General features: G+C 35.5%; 1 protein-coding gene across 2 annotated transcripts in view; it reads left to right on the forward strand.

Annotated features, from left to right (window-relative positions):
• The first annotated feature begins 5,343 nt into the window (after nt 1-5,343).
• Nucleotides 5,344-18,741, forward strand: part of MEOX2 (mesenchyme homeobox 2) — a 72,450-nt gene continuing 59,052 nt past the window's right edge. Inside the window, exons 1-2 of one of the 2 annotated variants that reach the window (XM_023216006.1) lie at nt 5,471-5,587; nt 5,727-6,263. In XM_023216006.1, coding sequence (XP_023071774.1) covers nt 5,750-6,263 — 514 coding nt within the window. In that variant the 5' untranslated portion in view covers nt 5,471-5,587; nt 5,727-5,749. Of the gene's footprint in view, nt 6,264-18,741 lie in introns of both variants that reach the window. The other variant, XM_023216005.1, reaches the window with a different exon arrangement.

Raw genomic sequence — 18,741 nt, forward strand, 5'->3', positions numbered from 1 at the left:
TGTTTTTTTGGCTCCTTCTGACCTTCTGTTACCTTTCTTGGTTCTTACGTTAATTAAGACATGGGCAGACAGTTGTCATTTAATCATTTCATCCTTGTTTAGATCCATTTCCATATGGCCATTGCCGTGTATGAAATACTCCGTATCACTCTCAAAATCTTCGGGAAAAAAAACCTGTCCTCCATCAAGTACTATTATAATGTTAAACTCTCAAAAATATGCTTTTATAAGAGATCATGTATTTGGCCTTAACTTTTCATTTTGTTTGGTATACAAATATACAACATTTTTCCTTTATTCCTGAAAAGGAATGTAGACATAAAAGGCAGCTGGTGTTTGTTGAGTCTGAATCATATAAAATACGAGCATGCAATTAAATATTTTGGAGAACTATACTAACAGCTAAAACACAGAGGTTTTTAGTAATCCAAATCATAAACCTGAGCTCAAAATGGAAAAGCCACTTTAAGAATAAAACTTGCTACAAATTGATGAAGTATGAAAAATAAAAACACACAAGAAAAACGTATCATAGTGCCAAAGTTACACTAGTTATTTTAAACTCTTCAAGTTGGAAAACTTAAAACAGAAGACTAAGGTTTTACTTATAATTCTTGTCTGTATTTTCGATTCAATTTTTCTTCTCTGAGATTTGTAAACTTTTCTAAATTCAATTCATATGAAAGGATAGCATTGCTTTTTAAAACATGGAAGAAATAAATGGTGTAATTCCCTTAAATTGTGGATAGAAATGTAATGGTTATGAGTTGGATGCTATAGAAAATATAATATAGAGCATTTCATTATAAAATTATCTTGAATTAGTTTGCCTGTACATTTCCCTGTTATGGAAAGGATATAATTTTCAATGATAAAATTTTGAAAAGGCCTACATTTGTCAATAAAAATAACATACAACATGAATGCAAATGAAAATGTAGAAATTGATTATTGTCTATTAGCATTATTATGAGGTAACTATCAAATAATTATGGATTTAAAACAGGTGAACAAAAGGAAGTCCAGTTAGAAGTTTTTGAAATTTGAGAGGCAATCAATGTCTTCCCAATCATAATACTCCTCACAAAGTAGAAAAGAAAAAGAAAGACAAAAGATCATTAGAATTTTATTAACTGTGTGAATACATGTTATGAAAGAATGCATATATTTTAGATTTTTAATTCAATCTTTTAGATTTAATTTTATTAGTCATAATCTATATTGCATGCTGACTTTCTAAAGATTATCTGTTAATAGTTCTAATTTTGATATATTTTGTTTCCTATCTTATTGCTTTAGGCAGAGTTATATTTAGTGTTTAGAACAGTTTCATTGGTTATAGTATACCGTAACTGAACTGAAGAAAACCACTAATTCCTGAAAGAAATAAATTTAAATGCAGGAAGACCTAGAAACTAGAAAAACAAAGTACGTTGGATTGTTTTACAGTTTAGAAGTAAGATTTTAAGCGTTCATTTATTTTGGTATATGTAAAATGAATGCAACAAGTTTTATTGTGAACGTACCAATTAATGTTATGTAAAAATAATAACATTTAAAAAATGTGTAAAAGTATATGGAATCACTAAATAACATGCATTAGCCGTAGCAAAATTGTTCCATAAACTTTATAATGCATAGTTGCGGGGGAAAATCAATTCCTTAGTTTTATAAAATAAAGTACGTCATAAATCACATAAATTACCATTGGGTATTTAGCATATTTGGATACATTTTCAAAATTCTTTGTTTTAGAAGAACCAACTGAAGGACGTAGCTGCTACTTTTTGGCAAAATACAGCAGAAATAATATTTCTATACCCAATAAAGTTTTCAGAAACAAATTACAATATTAATTTAATTATCCACCGTTAAGTTCATATATTACGACTATATGTTACCAAGGAAAATTTACCTATTAGGTAAAATTCAAAGTAAAGTTTCTTATTTAATTTTAAATATTTGAAGTACCATGATAACTCATGTCACACGTGTGCAAAAGAATGGCAACTTTTAAAAGAATTGTCATGAATCTTAAAGTAAAATTTAAATATAATTTTATTGTGTTGCTTAATATGAGTTCTATTCCCCTTAAAATAAAATAGTCCTAATAAAAAAAAAACTCTATCTTTACTCTTGAATGTCATTTTATTTAAGCCAAAGAAGCAATAGATATACACACTTATCAAGTTTAAAGAACCTAGCCTACGTTTAAAATCGTTATAGTTGTGGACCCTACAAGAGCTAGGTAGCTTACCTTTTCACATAATCAACCTCTTTATAATGTGTTACTGGATATTGAAACCTTACATGAAATATTGGCATTAATATAACTTTTCTTCAGGAAAACTCAAGTATATTGCAAATATTGGATAAATGCTATATCATATATAGTTTTAAATGATTGTTATATAGAAATTTTATAATAAATCTTATAAGTTTTACCATTCTTGATATCATTAAATAAAGAGGCATCTTCTCAATATTGGATTTTATGGATGTGAACACTGAAGTAGCTATTATAGGAAAGCTAAGGATTATTTTTTCCTATTTTTATTGCATTTTAAAAATTTCTCTAAAACCTAGAACATAAAATTCAATAGTCTATCTTATTCCAAATATTTGAATAAATTAATATTTAAAAATCTTTATGTAATGATTAATACATATTTAGAAATCCAGAGAAAATTAAAGTCCTATTTAATTCTGGAATTCACCAAGACCTCCTTTTTAGTCCTTCATTTTTTTCCTTCCAAATATTTTCCTTATGTTGTGTTTTCTATAAGAAAACTGGACTTCATAATTTTTGTTGATATTAAATGTTTTGTGTCTCCAATTAAAAAGACCTATCTTACTACCTTTGCGTTCATTGCATGCCTTTGCAATGACTTCCTCCTTTTCTAACCTTTCCTAAATTTTTCTTCTAGAAAAAGTTCTAGAGGCTGACTGACTGTGGCAGGTTGTAGGGAAACTTCTGGACAGATTGTTAACATCTGACACAACGAGTGAGAAAAAATCCAGCACAGTCACTGGGCAGGTTTAAGAAGAAGTGGCAGCTCTAGGAGATGAAAGATTTGTGTGTTCTTGTTGCTAGTTACCTGCAACACACTGGTTAAATTCAAATCCATTCATTTAGTAATTGCTTAGCTTCCTCTAAACCAATATAATGCAAACCAAAAGGACCATTGTGGATGTTTTGGACTGATGTCTGCAGATCATGTGTAATTTTAGTCTGTCTTGTCTGACATTTTCCACAATGCTTTAGTTGACAGCATTGTATTATGTAAATATTTCTGGTTAGGTTTATTGAGGTGGTTGCCTAAATCTCACTTTAAATAAAGCTTTTAATGCTTTCACCCAGAATCCATAGAGAAGCTACACAAGTTGGGGAAGTTTAGTGTTGCTCTTTGTACTTTAACTTTTAATATCAGAGCACATATTGAAACCATAAACACAATGAAAATACAAAAAAATATTCCGACGATATTGGAGGACTATAACTCCCCCACCTCTTTTTATTCTTAAAGAGCCAAGGGCGTGGGGAGTGGCAGGAAGAAATATTCTTAAGATCTAAGTCCTGGACGCCATCCTGCTAGTGCTTAAAGCCCCTAGAAACGTGCAACCTGAACAACACCCCCTTTCGAAGTCTAAAACAATATTAGATTCCCAAAATATCGGCAAAGAAATTCTTACCGTCAAAGACTTGCAGCAGGTTTCAGCTCAGACCCAGACTGAAAAGCTGAGCAGCTGGTGAACAAAAGTTTTAGTTTTTTTTTTTTTTTTTTTTAAACGAAGTCTGCAAAACTAATTTCCCTCAAAATAGAGCTCAATTTCCGTTAAAGAAAGCAGCGCTTACAAATCTCAGAATTCCTGATCAACCCCCACTCCACCCCACCTCTAAGCAATAGAAAACAATTCGATCTTTCACAGGGATGTTTTTGAGAAGCCACTATTCTGCAGCATGACTTAAAAGAAAAGAAGATAGTGAGTCTTAAGCAGGGGGACTGGAAGAGGAGGGGAAAGGTTCTGCTTTGGGGACACCTCTCAAAGATTAATCAATACTTCTTCCTAATTCAAACCAGATGTCTAGCCCAGTTTGCTGTACCCATTAATCCCACTAACAACTTCAAAGACCTGGTCATCATCCTCTGGACACCTGAGACAATGAAAATAACGGGGCGACACTGCTGGTGGCGCATTTGGGGCCCCGGGCAGAATAGGTGACTACAGATATTCTCCTGATGCGACAGGTCCCAGACAGGACGTGACTGTTTCTCCTGCTCATTACAGCGCCACTCACTTGTGTGTAAATGACTCTGCCTCCAGCGGACCCTGTCACCCGCCAAACAAGTGGCAGTCTCAAAGCCCTGCCCTCGTTCTTGCATGCTTACTGGAGGCAAATTTTCTAATTTATTTTCAGGGATGCAAAGTTATAGCCAAGTGCCCAAGCTTAGTGAATTTTCGGAGCTATCGAAATGTAAGATTTCTCAGTAAATGGGACCGTGGTGATAAGGGATGCGATTAGCGGATTTATTTTTGAGCGGAAGAAAGTGGATTTCTGTAGGAAACTGCGGAGACCTGGGCTAGCTCCTGAGGGGAAAAGCTAGAAATGTGAGTGCAGTCTACACATCTCATGTGACCGGGACAAAATCGCCTGGAAATATTTTTGACCCAGGAAAATTTCTTCTTGGTGGACAAGTGGCTAGGAAATTGAGCGGGACCAGGAAAGAGGGGGAGGGGAGCCTCCACCTGGCATCGCACGTGAGGATGCCAGGGAGCAGGCATCTGCAACCCTTTCAGACTCACACCTACCTCCCACCCACCCTACCGGGTCCCTCTTCGTTCCGCACTGAGAACCGCCTTACCAGGCCATGGTACTCATCCCCACAACCTCAGATCTGGCGTCCCAGCCCATTAACAATCCACCCACAGAAACCAGCTGTGAAAACCTAGGCGCGCTGCGGCGCCCAGGACACGGGAAGATGCGAAGTTTGAAAAACTTCGAGGATGAGCCTAACTAGCTCTGATCTTTTCGTTTAACCCCATTACTTCTTTCGGGTTCCTGAAAGGCTAGGCATATCCCCAGCTTTTCTGCAGGTGACAGTTCCCAAATGACACTGACAAGTCGCGTTTCCCGGAGAGGAAAGTGAGTAGGTAGAAATCAGGGTGCTGGGTTGGGGGTGGTGTGCGCCGCGCCCAGGACTCCAGAGTCTGGAGGGCAGAGCTGCTACCCTCCCGGGCGGGACTTAGGCACTGGCGTGCCGCTTGTAGCCCTGGCAGCCGGCAGTGCTGGGCGGGCGTGGACGCTCTGCGTCTGTCCAGCAGGCGATAGGAAGTGGAACTGGGAGCGCGTGGCGCAAACTGAGCGGGAGTTTTGGAGGGAGTTTGCATGTGGTCAACTCTGGGCTCCTAAGCCGGCCCCCAGCTCACGTTACACTCTATTTATAACCTCTCAGAGCCATTTCCCCCTGAAAGCAGTTCTCTGGGACCACCTTCTTTTGGCTTCAACCTCTCCCACTCTTGACATCTGAGTAGTTCAGGGAAGCTCTTCCAGGTCCGACTGTTCATACGCAAAGGAGACTGGCCACTGGGGCTCAGAACCGGGATTATCCGAGCTCTGCAGAAGTGCACGGCTATTGCTTTAGGAGGGTAAAAAAAAATCATACGGTTTCCAGTGAAAACTGACAGAGGGTGGTGGCCTTTGGAACCGTCCTGAAGTCTTCTGCCTGGAACCCGAAACTTGCATGCTATGGAACACCCGCTCTTTGGCTGCCTGCGCAGCCCTCACGCCACGGCGCAAGGCTTGCACCCGTTCTCCCAATCCTCTCTCGCCCTCCATGGAAGATCTGACCATATGTCTTACCCCGAGCTCTCTACTTCTTCCTCATCTTGCATAATCGCGGGATACCCCAACGAAGAGGGCATGTTTGCCAGCCAGCATCACAGGGGGCACCACCACCACCACCACCACCACCATCACCACCATCAGCAGCAGCAGCACCAGGCTCTGCAAACCAACTGGCACCTCCCGCAGATGTCCTCCCCACCGAGTGCGGCTCGGCACAGCCTCTGCCTCCAGCCGGACTCTGGAGGGCCCCCAGAGTTGGGGAGCAGCCCTCCGGTCCTGTGTTCCAACTCTTCCAGCTTAGGCTCCAGCACCCCTACTGGGGCCGCGTGCGCGCCGGGGGACTACGGCCGACAGGCACTGTCACCTGCGGAGGCGGAGAAGCGAAGCGGTGGCAAGAGGAAAAGCGACAGTTCAGGTAAGGGCGCACCAGGCACCCTCGAGAGTGCGCGCCGGCCTGGAAAGGGGGCGGAGAGATGCCAGGGGAGATTCTCGCACTAGACGGTGACAGCGGGGAATATGGGAATGTGTTGCCTTTTGTGGCTTCCCGCGGCCAAATTCGGCGGTGAAGCTTTGGTCCTGACATTTGGGGGACACGTGTTTATCCGAGAGCAATGCATATACAGCCAGCAGCTCTAAGCTATCCAAGGTCCTAAACTAGTTTACCAGAAGGTTGGTAAAAAAGGACAAGTGGCTGTGAAATCGATTGCGAAGCGTGACCTTCCCTCCCAGCGCTGGGGAGGGAGGGGCGTGCGCCCAGGGACTCAGCGTCGGTTGGGCAGGCGTGCGTGCGGGTGCCGCTTCTTGACTTTTCTCTTGCAAGTTCCCGACTCTGAGTGGCTCGATTTTTCCCATCGTTAACTGGATTTCCAAATCATTGCACAATATTTGGAACTTGCAGTGGAACTTGGCAGAGCGCATGAGAAAAAAAAAGTTTTAGTTTTTTTTTTTTTTTCCTCTAACATTCTTATTTCAGCGTTCTTTAAATAGCACACTATTTCAAATGGTAAAATTTTCCCTTTATTGGGGAAAAAGACATTGTCTAGGAATTCAGATTTTAAGGAATGTGTCAGAGAATTGTAAATAAATAGATGCTCACACTGGAAGAAAGACGAACCTTAATAGTACATGTTCATGTGGTGTAAGCTAATTACAGAATCTACGTTTCAAAAGTGGAAAATAAATCCCTCTACCTAGTGGATATTAGTAGAGACAAATACAGTTAAGCAACAGCAACTCGGGTAGTGTTAGTTAGCTACGTGCCTGAAGGTGGTATGCAAGGGTGCGCGCAGGAGGCGCTGATTTCAGTGGGGATAATTTGAGCAGCCACGCAAAAGGGAAACCTTTCTGACCTCTGGTACTTGAAGGCACAACTTGCCGAGTAACTTTTCTGTGGCAATCTAGAGAAACTCAAAGTTTTCCAGACCGCTTTTCAAAGCTCTTACCTACCTGCATTATCATAAAATTGTTAAAAGATACTTTAAAATTAAGAGACTTGTGAATTTTCTTTCGTGGCTATAGTGCAACCTGGATTGCATATTTTTGGAAGGTGTCATTTGTTTAGTATAATATTTGCACATTTTTCTTCCTCTGAGGAATTGGGTTAATAATAGTTCTAGAAGATAATCACATATGTTGGTTTGAAGTATTGGAAAAATGTTTATCGTGTATAAAGCTTTAGGTAAGATGCCACATAAATGAAAATGATTGACCGCATATTTAATATTCCTTCACCCTTCACAGCAATACCAATTGTTCTTCAGCGACACTGTAGGATGGATTCTTCTGTCATGGTCTCAAAAGCTAACTTTTATTTTCCAAGGTCAGGGGGTGAACTTTTAATGTTCTGTTACAAATTAGTTTTTATAAGAAAATTACCAGTAGTGTCACTGATATTTAATGTACTTTCCTAACTATAAGTGAAACTCTCTTTAGATAGTGAGTTGAATGGTTAATCATAGCAAGAAGGTTTCAATTTTTATTAGAAAAACAGTCAATTTTAGAATGCAGTGACAATTTCATGAACTGAACATTTGATATCAGTGTCACTTTGGAAGCAGATCCCAGTTCAGGTTGATGAGAGTACTCTTGCAATTCCCATAAGCTCTTACTGTTCATTTTATTTTCTGCAATGAGTAACCTACGTGATAGATTGTTCTTTATGCTTCCTGAACTGAGCCATTGCCCTTAAGTTTCTTAGGGCAAAGTGAATTTTCATACAAGCACATGTTATTTTGTTTGGGGGAAACCAAGAAAGTGGAATTCGGTAACTGATTCCCTTAATTTATTTTAATAATTTTTAAAAAGTGGAATAATTTAACAAAACATATTTATCTCTCCCCCCAACTTAGTGGGAAATAGTCATTTAAAAATAGTCATTTAACAAAATTAAGTTCATTTCTACATATTGAAGCTGATAATGAGGGTACTGGAAAAACAAGCCAAAGTAAGTGTTTGTGTCAGCTGCATAAATTATTAACAGATTAAAACTTGAGTGGAAAGTACAATTAGTCATCACCAAGGGTAAAAATACTGGGGACTTAGGACGAGCTTTTCTTTCCTTTGATATTTTGAAGAAATATTGACTAAAAGGAAGTATCCCAATAATTTCTGTTTAAATCTATGTACACCTATTGAAAATAAGATTTTATTTTCCAATTTCAGCTTGAGGTATATTTGTCAGATATTCAGATACATTTAAATTAAAGATATCTTTCTCATGTAACAATTGCATTAGGTTTTCCATAAATTATCTTCAAAGATATTTTATTTCATAGACATCTTGATCCAGCACAAACTAAAGCAACATTGAAAATGATTATGATCCTGGTATGCTATTAATACATATAGCTCTCATTGCTTATAGCACATTTTCGTATTTCAATATTTCTAAAAAACAAAATTGAACTGATTTCAGAACTCCTGAAATTTAAAATTGTGTTAGACAAAAATCTCATCCTATATAGTGAGACCATCTGTATTTTGTTAGGTAGTTTATAATTACCTTTCATTTATGGTTGAGAGAAAATGTAGTACATAAATCCAGGGTAAAGTCAGAACCAAAATTCTGTATCCCTGCATCTAATACCTAGACTGTATGTGTCTGTGCTAATTACCGTGTTAAATTCTAATAGAATTTTAAGCACCAGAAAATATTGAAAAACAGCTTACATATTTATAAACCTTACTATTTTATTTATAGTAATGATTTAAAACTATAATATGTACGCTTGTATAGTATATATTTTATGCAGTTTCCCTCCACAAATGCACATGGACACACACATATACAAACTCTAGCAGCTTTATGCTTTGGAAGCAAATATTTATGGACTTTAGGCTTCCTTTACGTAAGTTTGTTGACAATTGAAAATAACCAAATTAAATAGAAAAGCACGCCGTTATATTTTATATGTGTTAAACATTTTTGTAACTTTGAACCTGCTGCGATTTCCAACATTATTAGCAAAGCCAACATCTGCCACGTCTTCAAAGGGACTCTTAAAAATCAAAACTTTACAACTGTGCTGAAAAAAATCACTACAAAGCAGGTGATTTTGAAAAATGTCTATAAATAGTGTGAATTGCTTGGTTTCAATTACATTTCATTGCTCTTTGAGCAATCTAGTAGTAGGAATAAACTGCCCACTTTTAGTTAAACTAACCAAAATTAATTCATTGATCTAACTTTAGCTTTTGTGCATGCATTATACAGTGTACATATCTAGGTATTTTCTATTCAAATTTATGAATACATATTTTATACAAAATAAAAATTATATCAAAAAAGAAAAGAGCGATTTGGGGAGGTAGATTTTACTAGGTTTTGAATCATATTAGAGTCTTGTAAAATTACAAATATTTTATTTATAGCTACTATATCATAAAGCCTTTGCTGTCAAATTATGTCTGTCTATATGCTTGACTATCCAGAATGACTAGCAAATATTACATTTAATAAGCTGGAAGTTAAACTCAGAGTAATACCTTCTCAACCTCATTCAGTATTACACTGTAATATTTCCAAGACATTTCAATCATTGTGTTTTCTGAAAGGAATAAAATAGTGTTATTATTCATTTCTGTGTTACTGGATTGTGGCTTTTCAGCATTTGCTTCAGAATTTAAAAATAATATACTGGATCTTGAAGATTATAGTGAAGTATTGAACAAATCAAATGGATTTGTTTTTCACTCTTTGTCTTGGACTCATAGACTAATTTTGGGTGTGAACATTTAAAAATGTTAATCTGACATAAAAAATTCTAAGTATCATTGACCTACATGAGTGTTCTAAAATACGATAAAAAATAATCACACTCAAGTTAAAAGCAACAATTCCTTTAGAATTAAAATGCTTTATTGTTGAACATTAGCAATGAATGGAAGGAAGAATGCAAATAAAAGTAGGAATAGTTTCCACTTCTGTGTAAATTTCTTCATTTATAGTTCATTTTAAAAGAAAAATCATAAATGCAAGGCATAGTATTGCACAAACTTTCACTGGGCTTCGAAATCCAGAACTTAGTATTTAAAATTTTAATCTTTGTTTACGGTAATTATCACTAGAAACCATTACATTGACATATTATAAGCTGATTTTTACTAATAAACTGAAAACACAGTACTTCAGTCATTACCCCATTTTCCCTCTGTGTTTGACAACATAGACCATTCATTATAACCCTGGAATTTAAGTTGTAATATTTATAATAAGATCTAAACATCCTAAGAACTTAATTTTAAGCAAAAATGAAATATCAGAAAGTAGCAATCCTTTCTCTTAGATTCTGGGAAATTTGGGCGGCGAATTCTGTATGTAATGAAATAATTGCTTTTTCTTTTGCACTTAAGAAATGTAAATCTATAGATGAATTAATAGTTGAATTATGTAAAACGTCACCATATATAAGCCCACTACATGTACTTAGGCTGATAATACTGCCTCGCTTGAGAAATTTTATTCGTTTAGTGTTTTTATAATGGCAGCTTGACACACAAAACCAAATGTGAAGGCTTCTTAAATTTTCATTTCAAATGGGAAAAACCAATATAGTACAACAATATATTTTAGTTTTGAACTGTATTCACTTCAGGAATTTATTTCTAAATTTTCAGAGCATATCTCTTTTCCAAGCACTGCTATGAGGACTGCAAATGTCCTTGAGCGATAAATGCTAAGGGTGCAGAAATATTAGAAAATAAATTACAGATAGGAATTCCTTAAATAATATTTGATGAATTAATAGTTGTGGATTTATCTCTCCCAAATTTTCTTTATTTTTGTCACTTTTTTAAAATAAATGAAGCATTTTGTGCAAGAAGATATATAAGCATTTCCTCCCTTGATTGTAATAATAAAATGAGAAGGCTTAATTCTCAACTAGCCAGTTACATTGTATTTCCTGGCTTATAGTATTGGTGAATGATTTCAGTGGTTAAAATCAAAAGCAAAAAAATAAAATAAAACACAAACTAAGGCCAAAGTCCACAGATTAAAAATTGAAGTAAATGCGATCTATTTCCTATTTAATGTATTTAAGAAATAAGACACATTTTATAGTCACAATTTGCTTCTATATATCATGTGCTTTAGATGTTAATATGGTTTACTGACATACATTTTTTGTAAAGATTATAAATATAATGAGGCACTAATATTTTGCCTACTTTCCTTATGATGTTCTTATGACTATTTCTTTTATTAGCGTGTTGAACTGAGCCCCCAAGTAGAGAAGGGGTAACGGTATAAAGTATAGTTAGTTGCAAAACTCTCTACACTACTCCTAAATCATAGTCATCAGTGAGATTCAAAATCCCATTGGAGAAAACCTCGCAGAATATTTTATTTATTTTAATGTAGTAAAACTTACAATGGTCAAGGTCATATAGGGCTCAGCCTTCAATTTGCGTTAGAGGCAGAATTAATCTAAATCTGATGCCCTTTTCCCTAAGAGTTCTTCCTATTTTACTTACATTATAAAAATATTGATTTTTTAAGAATGTTTTACTAGATAGTATTTTATGATACAAAGTAATCTATAATGTATCTATTGATGCATTTGTGTTCATCTCAGATGTTCTTTTTATGTTTCAGATAAGTATTTTCATTTAAAACCTTTTGACATTATTTATTACTAAATTAACAGAAAGTTACATGGTAAGTGTATGATTGAATGGGTTAGTAATTTTCATGGGTGATGAGTGGTTATTAATTTTCTTCTATATTTGAAATTTTTGATATACAGTAAAGTAGGTCATTATCCCTGAAGCTTTCATTTATAATGTTACATTGTCTACAGAAATATAATATTTCTAAATTTATACATGTTACTCGCTATTAATTGTGTACTATATTTTTTAATATTGGTTTTCACAGTGTTATGAAAATAATTTACATGTTTTTGGTTTCTTACATCAGCATATGCACAAGAATGATCAGGTAGAATCTGTACTGTATCTATACATTTTTGGAAAGGGTTTGTATGAAACAGGGAAAAAGCTTTTAAAAAATAATCCCTTGTTTTATCAATAGAATTAGAAATTAATAAACTGGATCTTTAACTTGTGTGATAATATTGCCATTCTATTTTTTAAATTTCCATTTACTTAAATGCTTAATAATTCTAAACTATTTGTGTACCTTGATGACAATTCTTATGTCCTTAAAAATGTGTACTTTTATTGCAAATATAATATCTTTTTACTAGGTGATAACTCCCAGTGGTAAAAACTTTAGGGTATTGATTATAGCTTTAAATTCAAAAGCTGTTGCTCTTCGAAATTTTACAGAATCAATTCAATGTGAATGTTTCAAATGTATTTAAGTATTCTGCTGTTTGTGTTCATAAGCTTTATTTCTAAGATGTTAGAGGCATGTTTCTTAAAGCTTGCATAGGCTTCATTGATTAAAATTATGATTATAAGCTGCTTACTTTCATAGTTTTTTGTTTTTATTGTAATCTAGTAGAGAGGAAAATGGCAAGGAAAGGATAAAAGGGAGGGTGCTGAATTAACTAGGACGTGGAAGCTATACTTAAAACACATGTTAAAAGAAGGCATTTACTTTATATATGCATATAGATATATAGATATATGCACACCCACACTTATATATGCATACATTACTAGAACTCCAAATTTAATTTTCTGATAATAGTAAATCTGAATTAGAGCATCCTTATTAAATGCCATAATTTGATTATAAATGTTCCAATTGCAAAATTTAATATTATGCTTGAAGCATATATAGTTGTGTGAGGAGTCCAGCAGGCTTAAGCTGGCAATCAATGATAGCCATAAAAGTCAAATTTGCCAAGTCCCTGCAGTTTTTGTTTTCTTTTGTTTTTCCTCTTTCTTTAGCTCATTATTCTTCACACACTTCAAGAGATTCCCATAATGTTACAAGAAAAAAACAAATTCGCAGTTATCTTACGTGACTGTGGGCAAGAAAATGACTAAGGTGAAGTCATCTGTCAGGCTCTGCAAAACCTAGAGGAGGGTCCAGCTTACGTTGGGAGATGCCAGTAGAATTTTAAAGGCCTGGAATTTTACTCTTTGAAAATATAGCCTTAAATTTTTGCCAGAAATGACACCCAAATGAAAACTTATTTTTGCAAAGTGATAGTTAATTGCAAATGCAGTAGTGAAATATGTTCGGAATCTGTTGAGGTAGCTTGTCCACCGTCTGGACTGCACAGTAAACATTTGGATGATTACTCTTAGCCACCCAAAAAACTAGCAAACTAAACTGAGGTATATTCTTATTAGTTGAAAAAATTAAATGGGCATGACTCTTATCAAATTAACAATGAATGCAAAGCAAATTTCGCAAATCATTGATTTATGTTGGTAGGTAACACAAGCAGGAAAATATTTAGGAAAATAAATATGTGTCATCTGAAATGTAATGCAGACTAGCTTTGATTTTGTAGGACAACAGCAATTTAGCAAATAACTTTCACATTTAAAGAACCATATAAGTAATGCTTTAACACTCACTGCATAGGTTGGAATCAAGTGATGTCTCTTATTTAATATTATTCAAAGATAATATGAGGTCTTAGTATGTTTACTGCCTTTAGCAATTAAAATTTTCTCACCTATAGGCTATGTTTACATGGAAATTTCTTTTTCTTATTTGAAGTATAAACAGATCTGAGTGCATTAAACTAGACAGAGTGTAGATGTAAAAATGATTGAGACAGATTGAAATGACAGGAAAGTCAGAGTTTAGGCATCCCTATTTGGAGGCTTGCTGCCACCCACGTTTCCAGGATTACCATCTTGTGAACGTCCACACCCAAAATTCAGAGAATTATAAGTAATTTTTCCTCCAGAACTATTCTTTGTTCCTGGAAGTAGAGCTTTATAATTTATTTTCTAGAATACCCAGATGTTTAGGAAAATATAAAGAAGTGGCAACACTTTGGCATATTTAGCCATTAGTTGATAAATCATAAAAGATTTATCCTATTTCTTAGTTATCATATTAGACAAGGAAATAGATGTCACACTCAAAGGGATAATTGAAGAGAGTTTGATGATGGCAATTTGATGGTGGGTAGAATGTAGGGAAACCACAGGAAATGATGAATCACCCAGGATCTGTCCACAGTTGGAATATATTAGCTCCCCTAACCTGAGGGGGCAAATGCAGGGAGCTCTTACCAGAATCCAATGAGCACAACAGGACAGAAGCTTTCTTGAAAAGTTGGGACCTCAGATGGAGGATTGCATCTCATGTCAAATATCATCCAATAACCTGTCTTCATGTCCTCCAGTCTTCTTTTGTTGCTTCCCATTGACCAAACGCTATCCGAAGCCAGAACCCCGGGGGCTAGGTAGATGAAACCCTAAGAGTCAACCGAAGAAGAAATGAGGCGAGCATATCTGGGAGAACACAATGGTTAGGGCTAAACCCCCGCTCTGTCTCTTACTATTGTCACCCCTCAGCCACAAATTTTAACCTTTTTTGTACCATTGTTTCTGAAAATGAAATTGAATTAATATACACAAAGCAATTAGAACAATGACTGGCTTAGTAAAGTGTTATTATTTGTATCATCTATCATTGAATGTGCCATTATGTCATGCATATGCACCATCTGAAAATAATCTGTTTTATGCTACCTGTTTGCATTTTATTACAAATACTGCCATAGGAAATGTGGCTTGCCTAAGTAATTACTAAAGATTTAAAATAATCATTGTCCTTAGAATTGTAAATGGCATGAAATTTCCCTGAAATGTAAGATGAATTCTAGCCAAGTTATGTAAGAGGCTCAAGTTGCCTTTCCCACCCTTAAGATTCCCATTCCACAGCCTCTTTTGCTTGGGCCTCTCCTAACCTCCTCTTCTCTTGTGTCTCCTGCTACTTCTCCATTGAAAAGCTGTTTTCAGGAAGAGTATGTATTGAACAAACTAAAGAATGAAATGAAGACTTTTTTTGTTTTGTTTTTTGAGACTAAGTTTTTTCTGTTGCCCAGGCTGGAGTGCAGTGATGCTATCTTGACTCACTGCAACCTCCGCCATCCAGGTTCAAGCGATTCTCCTGCCTCAGTCTCTCGGGTAGCTGGGACTACAGGCGCCCGCCATCACGCCTAGCTAATTTTTGTATTTTTAGTAGAGACACGGTTTCACATGTTGGCCAGGCTGGTCTCGAACTACCGACCTCGAGTGATCTGCCCGCCTCGGCCTCTCAAAGTGTTGGGATTACAGATGTAAGCCACCGCTCCTGGCCAGAACTTAACTTTTTAAAAACAATGTACAGAGGGGCAGGGCATTTAATCAAGAGGAAACAGAACTTAAATAAAAGGAATTCAAATATGACAATGAAATTTTGGGTCTCTGTTTTAGCTGTTAACTAGGAGGGTGGGAATGACATTTTCCTGCTATGTTAGAAACTTTATGGCAGAGAGAATTTTCTTGTTGTAGCTCTGTTATTTTTAGTAGTTCCAGTTGCAGACCATTAAGAATGGCAAATGTGCAAATATTACTGAAAGCTGAAAACATGTATGTCCCACACAAAATGCATAAAAATAATTTTATTTTGGTGGTATAATTTCCTTTTACAAAGAAAATATTTTAATTATTTGTTCGTTCACGCTTGCATATTTAATACGTTATTGAGAAATACCACTTAGATTGAGGTAAAAGGGCAGCAAAACCCCTGGAATTGCAAGTCCTGGGTGGTTGACTGCGTTGACTCTATTTAGTTTAGTCACCTCTCCCACATCCACAATGCAATGTGCAGAATTCAGAAATGGACTTCAGTGAAATTGTAAATGATTTTATACGCTAGACTTCTACAGAGCCTTTGAATAAATAATAGAATCAGACATTACATTAAAATCATAAATGCAGAGTTAACTCTTTAAGCATTTTCAGATCCACAGCAATTTGATCCCTAAAATGAGAGAAGTTTAAAGGAATAGTGTTTCTCTGCTAGATAATAGTAGAACGGGGAGGAGAAGAGTACAGGATGTAGGGAGAAGAGTACAGGAAGAACAAAATATTAAAAGTCCGATAATATACAGCAGGGACAGGAAGAGTCCAACAGCATCAACCGATGCGTCGACTCTTTGATTTTAGAAGAGGCTTGATTTGTCAAAGTTTTCTTAATGAATAGTAATCTGTAATATTTAAACAGATGATTAGAATCAAAATAATCAAGACACTAGAAGAGACTCAGAGCACTACCCAGTTCAATGAATGTATTTCCTAGATGAGGGAATGTGCCCAGAGAAGTTAAGTAATGTCTGTTCATTCAGCCAAGTAGTGGCAGCTGAGCTTCCATATCCTGACTTCAGCCTAGTGCCCTTAAAAGGAATATCTCATAAAATATTTTGAAGCCTTAAGTTTTTAGTCTTCCCAATAAAAATAAATTTCAGCATCATTTAAAATGTTGGCTACCGCTTTTAAGTGAACAAAATGGAATTTGACGAAGTGCTTTGCTTGGGTGTAAATTACCTCTCCCAGAATCTGATTTCATGATTACCTCAGACATTTTTCAGCCTTGTTTTATGAATGTGAACAGTGATCAACTTTCCTAGCTTCAATTTTTAAATTTTTTAACGACATAGCTCTTGTGGTCAATTACCAAAGTACCTGAATATATTTGACACAGTTTAATATCTGGCAATGTGTAGATGGGCTTTGCTATAAATAGTAGATATTTATGTGAACCGAATCATATTTTAGGTAGTTATTTGTGAACTGAAGAATCTGTTTATTGTTTAAAAATTTAACATTTAATCCAAGTGAATTTTGTTAAGTTGAGCATTACCTGTATTATATTTGCCTTTTTTCGTGTATTCAGACAAAGTAATAAAAAACATTATTACAAGTAGACACCAGACAACCTTCCCTTATCTCAAGTCCTTAACTTTATCCCCAGTTTTAGAAAGCAATTGATTTAAGAAAACTGAATATAGTCTTTTTGCGCAGAAGATGCTGAAAAATATTAATGATTGGTCATTTTTCTAATGCTAACCAGGCATACTTCCCTTGTTTCTCCTCCTCTCCTGTTCACATCTGTCTTCCCCACAATGGGTAAACACCAGACCCATCTGTTCCTCTCTAATACAATGAACTGTATAACCTCTGGAACACTCTGGCATTGACCATTCTTGTCTATTTCAGATCCTTAGTTCTTACAAGACTCTCAAAACACAGAACTAAATATCAAAAATACTGTTAATTATTCCATAACTTTTTTCCTTTTGTTTTCTAAAGACAACACCAGTTCCAAACATGCATACACACACAAACACACACACTCACACACATAATCTTTTATCTAATTAATTTTAATTTACTTTCAAAATGCTTTCACATTCATAGTCTCAGTTGATGATTTCTCCTTTTCTATTAGACTTATATTTAAGACTCAGTTCCATTGCTTCATCCTACCAGAGCATGGTTCAAATCCATTCTATTCCATATTCTTCTATATTTTTTCTCTATACCTACTTTCAAGTCACTTGCACTTAATTAGTTCTTTCCCCAGGACTCCCTAAATATTCTCTGAGCATCTTTATCTGTTGTCATTCTTCTATAATTAAATGCTGTAGAATAATACAACATGTAGTATTATTTTGACCCTATCATTTCTCTTTGTGGAATTCTACGTTAACCTGAAATTATTCTACACTTAAAATACAAATGTTGAATTATTGGCTTTGAAACACATGACACAGGGAATGGCTAATGTCAAAAAATAATATGTTGTTAGATATCACTCATACTGGCTCTTGTGTGTAACCAAATTTTGTTTAATATTATATTTATCGATAGATACATATGTATTATTATATATATCTATCATGTATCTATATACACATACACATATATGCACGTGTGTGTGTATTTAGAGCAGTGCTTTTCCGGCAAAGTGAACTTTTCTCTTAGTCTTTGGCACATGATGCTTAATGTTAAGAGTTTAAGACAATGTTCTGATACTTTCTAATGTGAATATCTAAATATTTATAGTTTAGCTACATTCAAGTTTTCTGCAGGATTTTCCATATCTCTCAGTTAGTCAAGAATCCCCAGTGACATGCTATGTCTTACTATCTAATTTCCTCAGAAAAGAATTTAGACTATATTTTAATGAATTTCTGTCTACAGTCTCTCATCCTAATCATTACAACCTTTATTGACCAGCTAGGACCATTTTTGTTGATATTGGTTTTGCTTTTGTTTTGGTTCCAGGCTTTTAGCAGTAGGGCAAATTTTGAAGATGCTTGGGCAATCTGTAGGAGAGTTGAATGACTGTCCAGGTTAAGTGTAATTATCTGTGTTTGTGTCTAATTGATATTTATGGATACTTTCTTTTTTCCTTCCTTCCTTCCTTCCTTCCTTCCTTCCTTCCTTCCTTCCTTCCTTCCTTCCTT

Source organism: Piliocolobus tephrosceles, chromosome 8, assembly GCF_002776525.5.
Source record: "Piliocolobus tephrosceles isolate RC106 chromosome 8, ASM277652v3, whole genome shotgun sequence".
Taxonomy (NCBI): Eukaryota; Metazoa; Chordata; class Mammalia; order Primates; family Cercopithecidae; genus Piliocolobus; species Piliocolobus tephrosceles.